Here is a 17384-nt window from a genome sequence, read left to right as displayed (position 1 = left end):
TCCCTTAGAGATAGGGTGAGGAGCTCAGTCACTCGGGAGGAGCTCGGAGTCGAGCCGCTGCTCCTCCACATCGAAAGGAGTCAGTTGAGGTGGCTCGGGCATCTTTTTCGGATGCCCCCTGGACGCCTCCCTGGAGAGGTGTTCCGGGCATGTCCCACTGGGAAGAGGCCCCGGGGAAGACCCAGGACATGCTGGAGGGACTACATCTCTCGGCTGGCTTGGGAACGCCTTGGGGTTCCCCCAGAGGAGCTGGGGGAGGTGTGTGTGGATCGGGAGGTCTGGGCAGCTTTGCTTGAGCTGCTGCCCCCGCGACCCGACTCCGGATAAAGCGGAAGAAAATGGATGGATGGATGGATGGACAATAACATTACATTAAAAACAATCTGTCAGTTGTAAAACATATAAAGTTATACAAACATAAAAGACACAGGACTCTCTTGCTAGGTCAGAGTATTGTGCAATCTAATGGCACGAGGCACAAAGGACTTCCTCAGTCTGTCTGTGGAGCAGCGCTGGGACAGCAGTCTGCTGCTGAACATGATAATGTCTATTCAGGAATTGTAAGAGGGAACATTTTAGATCCTTCAACAATTGCAGGAAAATTGGATATATCTACTACTGTAAGCAACAGGTTTCTCGTCATGTCCCACAGCTGGCTCTATGCAAGGTTCTTGAAATGGAGCAATATCTCCACCCAGTGGACATTTACCATTAATGCAGGTACAATACAATTTCATGAAAAGCTCTAGTATATTATATATATTTACTAGAAATATTGAAAATCAACACTCATATTACAATTGTTTAACAATATAAAAATAGATTTTTAAAGTACTGAATCGATATAATTCAAATTCACTTGTTACAGGCAAGGTGAAAAGAATGTAATACCACTGTTATTCAGCAGAGGGTGCGGTGTATTTGTTGTAGACCTAATGTGTGTATTACATCAGGTCACCAACATGGATTCAAGCAAACACCAGAAGAATAATGGTGGGCAGTGAGAGACTGAGCCGGAAATTATCTCCGAGATCAAACTGAGCAGGACTGAAAGTGTACTTTAAGACCTGGTGGCCAAAGACTGCAAAAACGGAGAATGGACACAAGTCTGTTTGTACGGGAAATAGCTGAGATGCGCCGAGGTGGGACCTGGTGGTGACAAGATGACCGGCAACCAGACTTCACTGTAAATATGTCAATATGTCTCTCAGGCTGTCTGTGACCAGTAACGGCATCACGAGTGGCGGGCTGCTGTCCCTGGCTCGGGCCGTGACAGCAAACACGACACTCACTCACCTCTACATCTGGGGAAACAAACTGGAGGAGCCCGTCTGCAGGGTAAAACCAATTCTACCAGACAAAGATCATCTGGAGCCGACGCGTCTCTCACTCTGATTATGTCTGCTTGTCCCGAAGGCCTTCAGAGAGCTGATGGATGCTGGCCGCCTGCAGCCCAGACACACAGACGTCAGTGCCTACGAGGTGGATGGTCGGGTTTTTCTCGCTCGAGTCTCTCACACACTGAGAAGACATTATTACAGCACAGAATGATGCTCCGCCTCCAGACACGCCCACACGTCCTGCAGCCCGCCAGACCACCTGGACTCTGTCCTCTGGAATCCAGCTAAGTCCCTCACGTCCACTATTAGGCCTGTAGTTTGACAAAACTGTTTTAAAATAATCAACACAAACGTGTCACTGGCTTTTGCCTTGCTGATTTGATTGATCGGGCGATTGATCGCTGTCTCACATTTTGTCAAAATCATCTGAAAACTGAGTAAATGTTTGTACTCTGACTCTTTGGTTTTAACAGAAGAATGTCTCCTGAGTATTTTGTCCACTTTGACAAGCAGTGGCACCAGAGTTTGTCGGTATTCTTGAATTTTGGCACCAGCGTCTCTACTCCTCCAGGCGGCTGTCCTGATTGGTCAGATCCCACTCCAGCAGGATGCCTCTCTTCTTGAGCGAATGGTCCAGCAGTCGTTTGTCCTGTAAGCTGAACGTCCACCGCTGTACAGCCAGCCGGGCCAACACCGGTAAGAGCGGCAGGGCGCCGACCAGCGCGGGCAGCCAGGCCGCGCTGGGGCCGGAGGTTAAAGGTCGTAGGCTGATATCAATGTCCTCAAGCGACCCCAGTCCGCCTGCTGTAAACAGGGTGGCCCAACCGTTATTGCTTACCAGGCTGTTGTAGGACAGATCCAAGACTCGCAGAGAGGACAGACAGCCGTGACGGCACACCGCAGCTGCACAGGACAATAATCAAAAATAATCAGTGATACCTGATCACATATCAATAACGTTACATCAGATCAGTTTTTACACTAAACAGTCGGTCTAGAGACACAGCAAGCAATACTGCCGTATTTTAAAATTATGACTCCGCCTCTTTTGTGGACCCACCAGTACCAGACTTTAAAACAAACAAAATAAAAACACCCTTCAAATTTATAAGTAAAACTCTTTTCTCTTGCAAGAAAAAAAACAACTATTTTTTTTAATGATTTATTCCAGTTAGATGTGATTCATTGATCAGCTAAATCATTTCTTGTCTGGTTACTGTTCATAAAGACAAAATATAATCTTGCCTGTCGATGATCATTTCTATTTCCCATGATTCCGCTTGATGTGGTCTAAAGTGTCTCAGCGTGTTCGTGTGAAGGGCCAACAAGAGGAGGAGGAGCTAATGATGGCGACCGTATGGTATCCACGCCCACACCTCGCTGGGCTTACTGAGCTCTGCCCCCTTTTAACCTGCCCACTGAAAACAAGCGGTTTCTCTGTAAGCGAGCACTTCAAATATTCTGTGTAATTTTACGACTAAAACGTTACAATTTCTGCATCCGTTCGTTTGCAGAGGAAGTTAAACAGAGTACGACACCAAGTGGATCATCTGATCTTGGATGCTAGAAACAGATCTGGCCTCACTGAATCTGTTGCCGCTGCTCCACGTATTCCTCATTTATTTATTTAAAATAAAAACATGAAAGTAATTAAATAAATACCGAGGTGCTGCAGGTCTTCGGTGGTGAGCTCACAGCTGCTGAGGCGGAGCTCCAGGATGACTGACAGCTGCAAAGCATCCAGCAGCAGAGCCAAGCGACCGCCGACGACTTTACACCAGGAGACATCCAAACTGTGGAGGTACGGCACGGCCAGAGCTGGCACAAGAAAGTCAAACAACTTTTAAGGGGTATTTTTTTTTTTATTTACAGTACGTCAGTAATTATCAAACATTTTCATGCAGCTGTTTCAGACCCAAAAGTGGTTCTGTGCTGTGGCGGATGATCTTTTGCACACTGTGGATTGCTGCTGCTTTTCATTCTATCGATCACTGAAACACTGCAAAACTTTTCTGGCTACATTCTGTCCTGGTTGACATTTTTTGCCAACCAATACCAATGCGCTTCCTATAACACTACTCCCATATCATCTCCAATGAAATATGGGGTGCCTCAGGGTTCTGTTGTGGGTCCTTTGTTTTTGTTTTACACAGCATCTCTGATGACACACTGTTTTAGACTTCCATTAAAGCAAATATCAGAGGATTGTCTGGCTTCAGTGAAATATAGGGTACCTCAGGGTTCTTTTATGGGTCCTTTATTTTTGTTTTTCATAGCATCTCTGGGCCAGAAAGTATGAACCTATGGGATTAGTTTTCAATGTTACACTGATGGCACTCAGTTTTAGACTTCCATTAATGCAAATATCAGAGGATTGTCTGGCTTCAGTGAAAAAATGAGTGTTACATGGTTTCCTGATTGACTGATACTGATTGACTGAGTTTAACTCAGTCATTGGTCCGTTAACATTTTCATTGGATCCATGTGGTTTAAGGATATGATTCCTTCTTTATGTTCTCTAATGCCATATACCAACACAGTGCAGAGTAGCTACCTAAACTCTGTAAGGGAGATAGAGTATCTCGTCAATAGTTTTACATCCTCATTGAAGACAACTTTGGATGCTGTAGCTCCTCTGAAAAAGAGAGCTTTAAATCAGAAGTGTCTGACTCCGTGGTATAACTCACAAACTCGTAGCTTAAAGCAGATAACCCGTAAGTTGGAGAGGAAATGGCGTCTCACTAATTTAGAAGATCTTCACTTAGCCTGGAAAAAGAGTCTGTTGCTCTATAAAAAAGCCCTTCGTAAAGCTAGGACATCTTTCTACTCATCACTAATTGAAGAAAATAAGAACAACCCCAGGTTTCTTTTCAGCACTGTAGCCAGGCTGACAAAGAGTCAGAGCTCTATTGAGCTGAGTATTCCATTAACTTTAACTAGTAATGACTTCATGACTTTCTTTGCTAACAAAATTTTAACTATTAGAGAAAAATTACTCATAACCATCCCAAAGACGTATCGTTATCTTTGGCTGCTTTCAGTGATGCCGGTATTTGGTTAGACTCTTTCTCTCCGATTGTTCTGTCTGAGTTATTCTCATTAGTTACTTCATCCAAACCATCAACATGTTTATTAGACCCCATTCCTACCAGGCTGCTCAAGGAAGCCCTACCATTATTTAATGCTTCGATCTTAAATATGATCAATCTATCTTTGTTAGTTGGCTATGTACCACAGGCTTTTAAGGTGGCAGTAATTAAACCATTACTTAAAAAGCCATCACTTGACCCAGCTATCTTAGCTAATTATAGGCTAATCTCCAACCTTCCTTTTCTCTCAAAAATTCTTGAAAGGGTAGTTGTAAAACAGCTAACTGATCATCTGCAGAGGAATGGTCTATTTGAAGAGTTTCAGTCAGGTTTTAGAATTCATCATAGTACAGAAACAGCATTAGTGAAGGTTACAAATGATCTTCTTATGGCCTCGGACAGTGGACTCATCTCTGTGCTTGTTCTGTTAGATCTCAGTGCTGCTTTTGATACTGTTGACCATAAAATTTTATTACAGAGATTAGAGCATGCCATAGGTATTAAAGGCACTGCGCTGCGGTGGTTTGAATCATATTTGTCTAATAGATTACAATTTGTTCATGTAAATGGGGAATCTTCTTCACAGACTAAAGTTAATTATGGAGTTCCACAAGGTTCTGTGCTAGGACCAATTTTATTCACTTTATACATGCTTCCCTTAGGCAGTATTATTAGACGGTATTGCTTAAATTTTCATTGTTACGCAGATGATACCCAGCTTTATCTATCCATGAAGCCAGAGGACACACACCAATTAGCTAAACTGCAGGATTGTCTTACAGACATAAAGACATGGATGACCTCTAATTTCCTGCTTTTAAACTCAGATAAAACTGAAGTTATTGTACTTGGCCCCACAAATCTTAGAAACATGGTGTCTAACCAGATCCTTACTCTGGATGGCATTACCCTGACCTCTAGTAATACTGTGAGAAATCTTGGAGTCATTTTTGATCAGGATATGTCATTCAAAGTGCATATTAAACAAATATGTAGGACTGCTTTTTTGCATTTACGCAATATCTCTAAAATCAGAAAGGTCTTGTCTCAGAGTGATGCTGAAAAACTAATTCATGCATTTATTTCCTCTAGGCTGGACTATTGTAATTCATTATTATCAGGTTGTCCTAAAAGTTCCCTAAAAAGCCTTCAGTTAATTCAAAATGCTGCAGCTAGAGTACTGACGGGGACTAGAAGGAGAGAGCATATCTCACCCATATTGGCCTCTCTTCATTGGCTTCCTGTTAATTCTAGAATAGAATTTAAAATTCTTCTTCTTACTTATAAGGTTTTGAATAATCAGGTCCCATCTTATCTTAGGGACCTCGTAGTACCATATTACCCCAATAGAGCGCTTCGCTCTCAGACTGCAGGCTTACTTGTAGTTCCTAGGGTTTGTAAGAGTAGAATGGGAGGCAGAGCCTTCAGCTTTCAGGCTCCTCTCCTGTGGAACCAGCTCCCAATTCAGATCAGGGAGACAGACACCCTCTCTACTTTTAAGATTAGGCTTAAAACTTTCCTTTTTGCTAAAGCTTATAGTTAGGGCTGGATCAGGTGACCCTGAACCATCCCTTAGTTATGCTGCTATAGACGTAGACTGCTGGGGGGTTCCCATGATGCACTGTTTCTTTTTCTTTTTGCTCTGTATGCACCACTCTGCATTTAATCATTAGTGATCGATCTCTGCTCCCCTCCACAGCATGTCTTTTTCCTGGTTCTCTCCCTCAGCCCCAACCAGTCCCAGCAGAAGACTGCCCCTCCCTGAGCCTGGTTCTGCTGGAGGTTTCTTCCTGTTAAAAGGGAGTTTTTCCTTCCCACTGTAGCCAAGTGCTTGCTCACAGGGGGTCGTTTTGACCGTTGGGGTTTTACATAATTATTGTATGGCCTTGCCTTGCAATATGGAGCGCCTTGGGGCAACTGTTTGTTGTGATTTGGCGCTATATAAAAAAAATTGATTGATTGATTGATTGATGTGTCATTTGTCATCATGATAAACCTAAAAATCTGAGAGTGACCTTTGATCCCAGATTATCCCTTGATTTACCAAGAATGCCTTTTCCCACTTGCGGAATATAGACACAAACACAGAGGTTCATGTTTTTTTGTTTAAATTTTTTTTAGAACAGATTATTATAACATAGTATTTCCTAGCTGGCAGCAGTAGTACTTTTGTACCGAGAGCAGTGAAGGATTCTTCATTCAGGCTGCAGCTGTTGAGCGGCAGATGCCTCATCTGTGTCAGAGGGAGGGCGGAGACTAGCGGGTGGACCATGCCTCCTACCTCCTTATTGGATGACACGTCCAGATCCGTGAGTGCAGTGAGAGAAGGAAGCACCTGGACTGGAGACAAGAGTGACATCACTGCCGCGGGTACCTGCAGACACGCATGGCACTAAAAACAGTAACAACTGTAGTATCAGGAGCATCGATAAGTGCTGAATGTGTTTAAATTGTAGTATTAGTTGTGCTGTGAGTAGATGGTAGAACTACAATTTGCAGTGACAGTGGTACTACATGTACTTGTGATAAGACCTGTATGTTTGCCAGCGGGGCTTATGTTGGCTGTAGCATCTTTAGCAGCAGTGACAGTAGTGGTAGAAGTAGCAATTGTAGTATTATGAGCTGCAGTTGTACTACTACTGGTAGTACGGGTAAAACTGTTAGTGGCAATTAATTCTACTACCATTTTACTGGTAACAGTAACTGATAGCCCAACTTTTAGATGTAGTAGTACATGTAAATAAAGTACTTTCAGTGCTATGAGAAGTAATTAATCATAGACAAAATACTTGTCTTTTGTTAATGTGGATTTTAATTGCCCTGTTTTTTGTAATGTTTTTGATATTGTTTTTTAACATGTGAAGCACTTTGGGCAGTTGGTGTTGTTGAAAATGTACTATAGAAATAAAATTGACATTAGATTCATCTTTAACTCCTCTTTTGCTAATTTTTTTAAAAAATTATTTTTTAATCCAATCCACCGCTGACTGATCACAGGCCCCCGCCCCAGACATGACGCCAGTCCATCACAAGTCACTTCTCCAGGCTGCATGGGTACCAACGTACAGCTGGGTGGACTGAGACGACACAGACAGGAAGCCTGACCAGGACTGGAACCCGGGTCTACATATACTAGTATTTATCTCATTAAGAGTTGTTGTACAGTTACACAATGACATCAGTAGTGCATGTAGCAGTAGCAGCTGTAGTACAAGTACCTGAGACCATGATACCAACAGTACAGTCAATAACAACAGCAGAAATAATAACTGGGTTTAATAGTAGTAGTAGTAGTAGTAGTAGTAGGTGTTGTGAATCACTTTATAGTAGCCAGTAGTAGTACAGCATGAGACAATAATGGTATTATTAGTAATATTACTACTAGTAGTAGCTGCAGTACTGGAGACATACTCAGATTGACACTAGGTTGTTTGAGGTGAGGATGGATGTACTCATATTTGTAGTAGTGTAGTAGTATAACTACACAGACTCACTCAGAACTTCCAGGTCTCTGTGGGTCAGGCTGCACAGGTGGAGGTCAAGGCTCTCCAGGCGTGTGAGGAGACTCAGGTGGGTGTGGATGTGGGTTAGTCCTCCACCCAGTTCTTTGCTACAGGACAGGTCCAACTCGCGCACAGAGGGGAGGCGCCGGACTGAACCACCTGCACAGATCCACCTCAGCTTACAAACCAGGTATCGGCTTCAAGCTTTGACATACTAATATATACAGTAAATACATGTGGTGAGTATTTTTGCAGTAACAGAGGACTGGGTTCCTCCAGAAATTTCACAGCCCGGTAACGACTGACCTGGTGTTGGGAACTATGACCTGCAGCAGTGGTTGCCCAACACTGGTCTGCAGGGACCCCCCCCACTAACCTGCTCTGCCAAAAACATCAGTTCAATGATGTGTGCTCAGCAGGTCCCTGAGGACCAGGGTCAGGAACCACAGACCTACAGCACACCCCCTACCCAGGGCATGGAGGCTGGTGCTCGTCAGGCCGCAGGCTTGTAATCGAAGAGCGGTGAGTGAGGTGGCGTGAGAGAGAGAGGCGGCTAACTTTTCAAAACCGCCGTCCACGTTATCAACCACAGATTTCTGAGTGAGCAGAGGATTCCAGGAAACATCCAGCACGCTGAGCCTGGAGAGGACAGACACCATTCCCCCTGGAAGACACAAAAAGGATGTAAAGTGTCTGCAGCCTAAAGTATTTTCCTCCAGAGGCATCATGGGACATGTAGGAAATGGCTCCCTGACTGGATAAGGCGTTATACTGCCGCCTAGCCTCTGTTCTTATGTATACAGTATAAATCAGTGTGGGTTGGGGTTAGCACCCAGAGCCACGGTGTCAGGTGCAGTCAGGTGACAGGCCACCAGGTGGAGCCCTCTGAGTCCTGGAGGAAGTTTGCCCAGCAGATGTTGCAAAGCTCCGCCTCCAACACCGCTATTCCAGGACAGATCCAGATTCTCCAAAAGAGGGACAGATTCCAGGGCGTCGCCTACACAGACACACAGAGACGCATCATTAGAAGGTTTTCTTTGCTACGGCTAATAACGAGATGTTTGTGAGATGACTCAAAAACCTCAGCGTAAAAACTGAATCCTCCCTGGAATAAGATCCCTTACATTTTAGACCAGAGTTACAAAAACACGGTGCGACTATGCACCAGATCATGATCTGAGAACAAGCCTCTCTAAATAAACACTCAAAGACATTGTAGTGGTACCCAGGAACCTGCAAAGGGACCTGGTACCAAAGATCCAGTTTCAGAGTCCAAGTCTGACAATCGTACAGTAACACAGGAAGCACCGGGACCCAAAAGACTTTATTCTCCTGCAAAAAAAAAAAAAAAAAAAGAGGCATCGCCAAACGCCTCCGTCTCTGTCTCCACACCGCGCGGCGCTCACGGTAACTTCGTACAGACTGACTATGATGTCCAGGAACTTCACAAGGATCCTGTGAAGTTCTCAGAATGTCCCCCAGAGCAGCACCTGGTCAACCGAGTTCAACACTGAGCAAAAATCAACAGATTCTTCCAGTGTTCACTTTAACTGATGTGATGGTGAAGTGGTAAAAGCAGAGGGTTGGTGACCAGAGGATCCTTGGTTCCAATCCTATTCAGGCCAGAATAATCACTAAAGGTCCTTAATGCTTAAGTTGCTCCCAGTGTGCAGTTCAGCTGACACTGGTGAAGGTGATGCAGTGCATTTAATAATCGTGCGACTAAAATATTGAATGCCGACTTAATGTTGAAGCAATAAAATTACATTTTTTTTTTCTTTTCATAGTCAAGATTTTCTTTGAAGCCTGACTTTGAAAATAAACAATAAGGTCAAAAACGAAACAAAATAGAAATGCTCATGTAAATGTATCATTAGCCCCACCCAGTGCTGTGAGGTCATCGGTGTTCAGCCGACAGCTGCAGAGCTTCAGGGTTCTGATCCCGCCCACGTACTGCAGGTGAGAGGTCAGTGCGTGCAGGCAACCACCAATCAGCTTATTCCAGGAGAGGTCCACCTCCTCCAGCAGAGGGAGACACTGCAGCAATGTGGCTGATGGGACAAACAAAAAGACAGGATGAAGAAACATTCAAGCGTGAAGGCGAAGGTCAGATACATATTGGTTTCAGGGAAACAAACCACATGGTTTGGTGTCGATGTCATGTGTTTTTCAAACCAAAGAATGGGGGGGGGGGGGTGACACCATGAAGCTGCTCTCTAAGGGCGCCAACCAGCGCGGGCAGCCAGGCCGTGCTGGGGCCAGAGGTTACTGACCTGGATTGTAGGTGTGACTGTTTCTCTGCTGAGTGGTGTGTTTGTACCAAGCTCCAGCAGGTCGGTGGTGGTGAGGTCGCAGTGAGCAAGGCTGAGGCTCTGGCTGTCAGCTTTCTTCCCCAACTTCTGCAGGAAAACACACACTCGTCCCCAACCAGCGTCCCGCTCGCTGTCCAACGCTGGCTCTGTGAAACCTCAAACAGACCGGGATCATTTATTCATTCATTTTATTACCCCAAAAAATTGACTGGTAAATCCAGAATCTCAATGAAAAGTCCAGTGGTCATAGTCACCAGTCGTCCTGCACAAGTGGTTAGTTCATGGACCTGTGACACAGTCCAGTCTTGAACTTCCTTTTCCTTCAAGTCTTCCTTCATAATCTGCCCCCGCTGTAGTCCATCTTCTACTCCCAGGCTGCCTTTCGAACACACGGTGAAGCGGGTGGCAGAGGCGGTTTGTTTTTAACAGACTCCGTTCTCTCTTCTCGCACTTTGATTTAACACAAACTGCATCGAGATTTCAAATCATACAGTGCGTATTTCTTTTATTACTTTCAAAAAAGTGATTTCTGGAGGAATTCCTGGAAAGTCCCTATTGCCCACCATCACCTAAAATTTCCTTCTGGATGAAAAAGTAGCGACAGCACGGTGGCTTAGTTAGTACTGTTGCCTCATAGCGAGAAGGTCGTGGGTTCAATTCCCGTGGCCTTTCTGTGTGGAGTTTGCATGTTCTCCCCGTGTTTGCGTGGGTTTTCTCCGGGTGCTCCGGTTTCCTCCCACATCCAAAGACATGCGGGTTAGGTGGATTGGAATCTTTAAATTGTAGGTGTGTGTGTCTGTGTTTGTTTGTCTGTTTGCGACAGACTGGCGTCCTGTCCTGGGTGTACCCCGCCTCGCACTCTCCATGGATGGGTGGATGGGCTCCAGCCCCCCGCGACCCTTAACTGGACTAAGCGGTAGAAGATGAATGAATGAATGAAAAAGTAGCTAAACAGTTGTGAGTTCTGTGGTCTCTTCATGGACACCAGTAGGAGGCACTGTTTTCACAGGGTGGGACTCACACGCACAAAGTCTGCATGTGTGGCCAGACAAGCTCAGATAACAACACACACACACAGAGGGGAGTGTGTCTTCACAGGATGCTACTGTCATTTCTCTCCATAAAGTAGTGTACCCCTGATGGGTGTTACTTCCTGTTGCATTGTGGGAACTTCATAATTGTCACACAGCAAATCTGGATACTCAGAGAAAAACAAGATTATTTGCCTTCTGTCCTCACCTGAGTTTTGTATTTGTGTCTCCATCTCGTTGTCTTCAGGGATCCCTGTCCGGTCTGAGGTGCGAGACAGAAGGCGAACCAGCGGCTTCCTGTCTGAGACTGTGCACTTCCTGCGGATCTGGCTCATGATGACATCCAGAGGGGAACGTCTTGGACTTCCAGTGTCCCACCGTTGTTGACCATCTGACCAACGACAGACAGAGCAGAGGTCGGTTTTGGGACTGGTTTAGTGTGTCTCCAGATGTAAAGAAACATCCAGATCCTCCTGCACGATCAGTCCGATTTGGGTCAGCATCTAGTTTACTTAAAGAGTTTATAGATGTTGTGTAAAGACGTGAGAAATGGGACAAGCAGCACTGAACAGGACGTGACACCGATACAGATGTGCCGAGGACCTCAAAATCACCACTTACATGACCGTGGATCCGTGTGGACTCCCAGACCCTGACAAGTCTCAGAACTCCACATGGACCCTGAACCATGTGTCAGTCCATCCACAGGGCTGTATATAGGAATGTGAAAGGGGGGGGGGGTTCAAATCCTTGAGTTGGGGGTCCATTGGGCCACAGGGCCCCTGGTGGGGTTGAGGGGCAACGCCCTCATGGGGGGTTCAGGGGGGCAAAGCCCCCCGAAGCAGAAGCTTTTTGAGGATTTCGAGGGGTAAAAAGCTACATAAATTTCATTTGAAATCCAAAATGTATCATTTTAGGAAATACATTTTTATATACAAATAGTCCTTGCTTGGGATTGGATCATGTAGAAGACGTTTTAGGTCCATATTTGAACTGTGATGAACTATCAAGTGTCCTGATTCGAACTGTATGTCCTCTGGTTGAACTAGCAGGTGTTCAACCCAAAAAAAAGGGCTCTATTAGTCATTCAGTCTGTCAGGGGCTTTCCAAGGCCTTTTAGGTGCTTTCCTGCAGGCCATGTGCAGGGGCCTCAGGCCAGCTGCACCTGTGGCTGAAGGTCTTTTAAAAAAATCAGTTGTAAATCCTTCACGTTTTAATGGGAGCGTTTGTCACATTGAAATAATGGCCTAACACCTGCTTAGGGTTCACTAGAGGACGCTTCCAATAGAAAACCATGTCTTGGGAATGAAATAAATAAAAAAGTCGAAGGAGGAGCGATGCCCGCGGGTCTCCAATAAATAGATGAGCGCGGTTGTCATATTCGGTCTCTCTAGAGGACTCAGTTTGTCTAAGCTTTGTGTCGAAGGCTTAAATAAACTTAAAAACTCTGTGCATTTTATCTTGCTTAAGGCTGAATTATTCTAAAGTGTTGTGTCATTTTCTAGCATATCACTTGCAATTAGTTTGTGTTATCTAAAAGACGACATCCTGAGAAGACTAAAGACGAGCCGCGACAATCAGTTGCCATAAGAAGCACCCAGGAAGAACCAAGATAACATTAATGCAAACTTGATACCTGCCTGTCGGTGACGCAACCGACAGGCGTGAAAAAACTCACGCATGCGCACAAAGGTTCAAGCTTGGCTGACGCAAGCGCATATGATTCAAATCCATCTACAGCCGTCCTGTGAGACCAACACGGAGGTGGTTTTGGACGGCGGTTGAACCCCCTGAACCCCTCTATGCATGGATCCATACACAAAAACAGATTTGTACAAACGTGAAACATTTTGAAATGAAAATGATGCGCTCTGTGAACAAAACATGTATTATATTTGAAATTGTTCCCTGCAGACATTTGTAATCCTTTTGTTTTTTTCCTTTGCACATCATTCTGAGATTATTTTATCTGGAGGTCACAGTGAAGAGTTTGGATTAAACTTTTGGCGCTTTTGTTCTTCACAAAGGTAGCACTACTCGGCTCGACTCTACTCGGTTTTTTGCTTTTCCATTAGAGTTAGTACCTGGTACCGGGTGCATTTTTTAGTACCTGCTCAGGAGCGGTTCCAAGCGAGCCGAGCCGATACTAAAATGTGACGTCAACAGGCTGCCGGCCACTGATTGGTCAGAGAATGTCGTCACTGGATGAGTCATGAGCGCCCCGTCGGAGACCAAAATCAAACCCCGCCATTTTTAAATAGTCACAGTGCCGTTACAGCGAACATCCTTTCGTTTCACGGCGAGCTTTTTTTCTCTCGCACAAAACCACACTGTGGATGAGTTGCGGACGTTTGTGTTTGGTGGCGGAGGAGAGAATAGAGAGGTGGATGAAGCGATCCGAAATGAGAAAATCTCCCATGTCTTTGGCCGCACTCGGCTCACCGGATATTACAGCAACGCAGAGAACAGCTGAAAAAGCTTAAAAGTGATTACAGGACCACAACGATCGGAGTAGGTCGGACCGTGAGGGCTGGAAATGGTTCGACCGCAGGAACACTGTTTACGGACAGCGAACGGCCAACTACGGGAGGCAGGATGACCGCGACTCGGCTTTGTTGGAAGCGACGGACGGTAAGTGTTTTTGTGACTGTCTGTAGGCTGCTTGAAAGCACCGTTTAACGTTACTTATCCCATTGGTGGGAAGCACACTTTAACAAACTAAGACTGAGTCTAAAGTTGTGTTAAAGTAACGTCGTTGTCTCATGTACGCGGACACAGTGAGCTAGCTGATTGCTAACTAGCGAGCTAGCTAACTCCATGCTCCGCTTTAAAGTATTAACTTCTGACAGAAAAACACCTAGTCAGCAAGACAACAAACGTGTACATTTGACTCATTTAGTGCCATTACTGTTCTGTTTTTTTTTAACATGTCGCCATTTTGTGTTTTTGTTGAAGAATCCAGTTCCATAAGCGAGGAGGGTTCGAACACCAGCTTCAACATCTGTATCAACGTCCAGCACCACACAGCACACCAGCTGGTAAGGATAACATCTCACATCACGTAACTTCCCCAAATACGATATATATATACAGGGTGACACCCCACCCACCCCCTTCACCAAAAAATAAATAAAAATCCAGAACCCATAAATATTGTCATAAATCCCACAAAGTTATAAAAAAAAAAAAACCTTCAGTCTCTGTATGATCATTCCCGAGTTTCAGTTCATCTTGATCACTTTGCATAAAAGTCATGTTCTTTCAAAATGATGCTCCAAATGGTCTGATTTGTTGGAGGATAATTTTGAAAGAGCATAATTTTTATGCAAAGTGACTAAGATAACTAAAACTCTGGGGAATGATCATACAGAGACTGAAGGTTTTTTTTTTTTTTTTAACTTGCTTTCCCATTTCTACCTTCGTTATTGTCCAGGAAAGAGAAAAAGGAGCCTGTTCCAGCAAGCAAATCTGTCCATCTTGAGTGATGTTGAGGCTGAAGCTGAACTGGGCCCAGTGTGATTGACACATCCGATTGATCCTTGAGGAAGCAACGGTGGTGGAAGCTGCATTTAATCAGGCATATCTTGGCGTGCTGGGCGACCTTGTGCACGCGATACATGACCAGGGCATGTTGACCTGCGCCCTCACCCCAGACTACAGACACATGAAACTTTTGTATAGTTTGTGTGTTGTTTTTTTTTTTTTTTGTATTTGCTCTTTTTTATTTTTTGTTGCAGTAAACAATTTGACTCATGTGACTGTATCATTTCATGCTGAGTCAACAGTAAAAAACATTTTGTCATTGACGTTTTGGTGCAATGAAGGTTCATTTCTAAGAATGTTTAATTTGGGTTTTTGCGCTCCAGAAGACACTGCACATTACACCTAGCTGAATCTTTACACAGATGCTGGAATAATCATGTCTAAACTGAGATTTTACCAAATGGTATTTAACAAACAAAGGTTTAGTCACTTCAGTGAAGGCACCATTACATCAAGGAATTTTGAACAACCAGTTTTACTGTCTGTTTACTTCAATTTACATTTATGACCCCATTAAATGTAAAACTTATTTTACTACTGGATTATGCTTATACAGCTTTTCAAACTATTAGCCTTTAAATCAGTAAACCTTGGTAACTTTTACAAATCAAACTGATGTTACACAAAAGTGGAGACATTTCAGCAAAAAGTACAAAAATTTATTCAAAATTCACAGTGAAACATAACATGTATAACATGATGAAAAAGGTGTACCATTCCATGGCATGAACCTTTGCAGCGGTGACTGAGAAAACCATCTGAAACACACACACACACAGCATACATATTTTAATTAGTGCTGTCAGGTTATTAAAAATATAATGTAATTGATTACAGGGTTTGTGGTTAGTTAATCTAAATGAATCATTTAATTGCAGGTATATTAAAAAAAAACCTCCGATCTGTGTGTGCTTGGGGCATTTAATAAGGTAAAAAAGGATCAGGGTTATTTTTGTTACATATCAAGGAGGTATTAAGCTGTAAATTGATCTTAAATTGGGAGAACTGTCTAACTGTAATTTGGATGGGTTAAATGCAGACAAATTTCATTGTATGTGTACAATGACAATAGTAAGTAAAGTAAGTCCCTTCGGCTGCTCCCTTGTTTGCACTTGGGGTCGCCACAGCAAATCCAAGGTGTTTGAATTGGCACAAGTTTTACACCGGATGCCCTTCCTGACGCAACTCCACATTACATGGAGAAATGGGGCAGGGGTGGGATTTGAACCCGGAACCTTCTGAACTGTAACCAAGCGCATTAACCAATTGGCCACCACCGCTACATTATAAAGAATGTCTATAAAAACAGAATTGTGGGAGTTTGGAGGCTGATTCTTTCTGCACAATATGACTCCTTTAATAATTATCTTATTAGATTTCATATTTTAAATTTGTCCAATGGACTTTAAAATCTGGATGAAAAACAAACGTTTTTGTGTTTTAAGCCTGTTTGAGTTCAGTGACGACGTTAATTAACGGTCATTAAAAGCGAATCAACATTTTGTGCATGAACGTCAGTAAACGCACAAACTCCCACATTTGAGATTTAACAATAAGTTATCGAAGCAAGTTACTTTGGTAAAAAAAGTGACATTAACACGTTTATTGCTCTCAGAAACGCGTCTTTATTTACAGACCAAGTCACGTCAAAACCAAAACGGAGCAAAGTGTGACTGAAGGCCTGATAGGTATTGTAATTCATGTAAATTAACGCTTTATTTTGACAGCCACAATTTTAATAGTTAATAGCGACAGCCTGCAGTTATTACTCATTTACGAGCTCTTAGGAAGCCAACGATTAGCTTACCGTCATGCTTTGCCTCTTCGTCTCTAGCAGCTTGTATCTTCTCGTCTTCATCTTCATATTGTTGTATGAATTCCCAAAGTCTTCTGTACTTCTCAAGCGTGTTTTGTCTCACCGCCAGAAACTTTCTCTTAAAAACTCACACAGCAGTAAACACACGGAATCCGCCATTGTTTATGTTTTTTGTCGCGTATAAAACGACGTCACTACAGTTGGCTCTGCTGACCCCGCCCACGTTGAAGAGGTACTATTTGCAGTAGAAAAGGACGCGCTTGGAACCAAACCGAGTAGAGCTGGAGCTTTGTAGTAGAAAAGCGCCTTTTCGTATTTCATCCAATCAGAGCTCTCCAGTTTAGAACTATGATTTTTACACCACTTTATCTCTAAAATGACTATCTTCATGTCAGCATTTTAATTAGATTGTTATATTTAGTCAACATAAAAGTGCAAACATTGAATTAATTCAAGCTGAAAGGACCCAAAAGTCATTTTACCTGCAGACTCCATGTTTGCTGTTGATGAGCAGAAATTTTTTTTTTTTTAACCGACAGTTTGACGTTAAAAATAAAAAATAAAGTCACGTGATCGTTCCCGCCAGTTCACCGCAGCATTAACTGATTGACAACTCGAGTTTGAACTCTGATTAACTTTCGGTAAATCAGCTCGGAGCAGGTCACCGTCAGCGCTGTCACCTGGGTGACGTCACGTCTCGTGCTCGTCAGGCGGCTCTTCCCGGAAGTGCGACACCTTCAGTAAACGTTT

General features: G+C 43.7%; 2 protein-coding genes and 1 long non-coding RNA gene across 4 annotated transcripts in view; 1 reads left to right on the top strand and 2 right to left on the bottom strand.

Moving 5' to 3' along the window:
* Positions 1–1636, top strand: part of lrrc34 (leucine rich repeat containing 34) — a 27532-nt gene extending 25896 nt beyond the window's left edge. The window contains exons 9-11 of the mRNA XM_034188203.1: positions 1212–1338; positions 1417–1566; positions 1608–1636. Coding sequence (XP_034044094.1) covers positions 1212–1338; positions 1417–1551 — 262 coding nt within the window. The 3' untranslated portion in view covers positions 1552–1566; positions 1608–1636. The remainder of the gene's footprint in view (positions 1–1211; positions 1339–1416; positions 1567–1607) is intronic.
* On the bottom strand, positions 1628–17384 carry lrrc31 (leucine rich repeat containing 31). 2 transcript variants are annotated; one of them, XM_034187914.1, is made up of 10 exons: positions 17117–17384; positions 11484–11666; positions 10253–10399; positions 9816–9983; positions 8765–8929; positions 8402–8596; positions 7924–8091; positions 6605–6769; positions 3003–3158; positions 1628–2243 (listed from the first exon to the last, which is right to left on the bottom strand). In XM_034187914.1, the coding sequence occupies exons 1-10, from the start codon at positions 17127–17129 to the stop codon at positions 1900–1902; spliced, it is 1704 nt and encodes a 567-aa protein (XP_034043805.1). In that variant the 5' UTR covers positions 17130–17384; the 3' UTR covers positions 1628–1899. The 2 variants fall into 2 exon arrangements, with proteins under 2 accessions (XP_034043805.1, XP_034043877.1); XM_034187986.1 differs by having other exon boundaries at positions 10253–10390.
* Positions 15460–17110, bottom strand: LOC117526286. The gene is made up of 2 exons (XR_004565257.1): positions 16626–17110; positions 15460–15576 (listed from the first exon to the last, which is right to left on the bottom strand). It is a non-coding gene; the product is annotated as an uncharacterized LOC117526286 (long non-coding RNA).

The sequence above is a fragment of the Thalassophryne amazonica genome, chromosome 1 (genome assembly GCF_902500255.1).
Source record: "Thalassophryne amazonica chromosome 1, fThaAma1.1, whole genome shotgun sequence".
NCBI classification, from domain to species: Eukaryota; Metazoa; Chordata; class Actinopteri; order Batrachoidiformes; family Batrachoididae; genus Thalassophryne; species Thalassophryne amazonica.
This window is presented reverse-complemented; position numbering and strand designations above follow the sequence as displayed.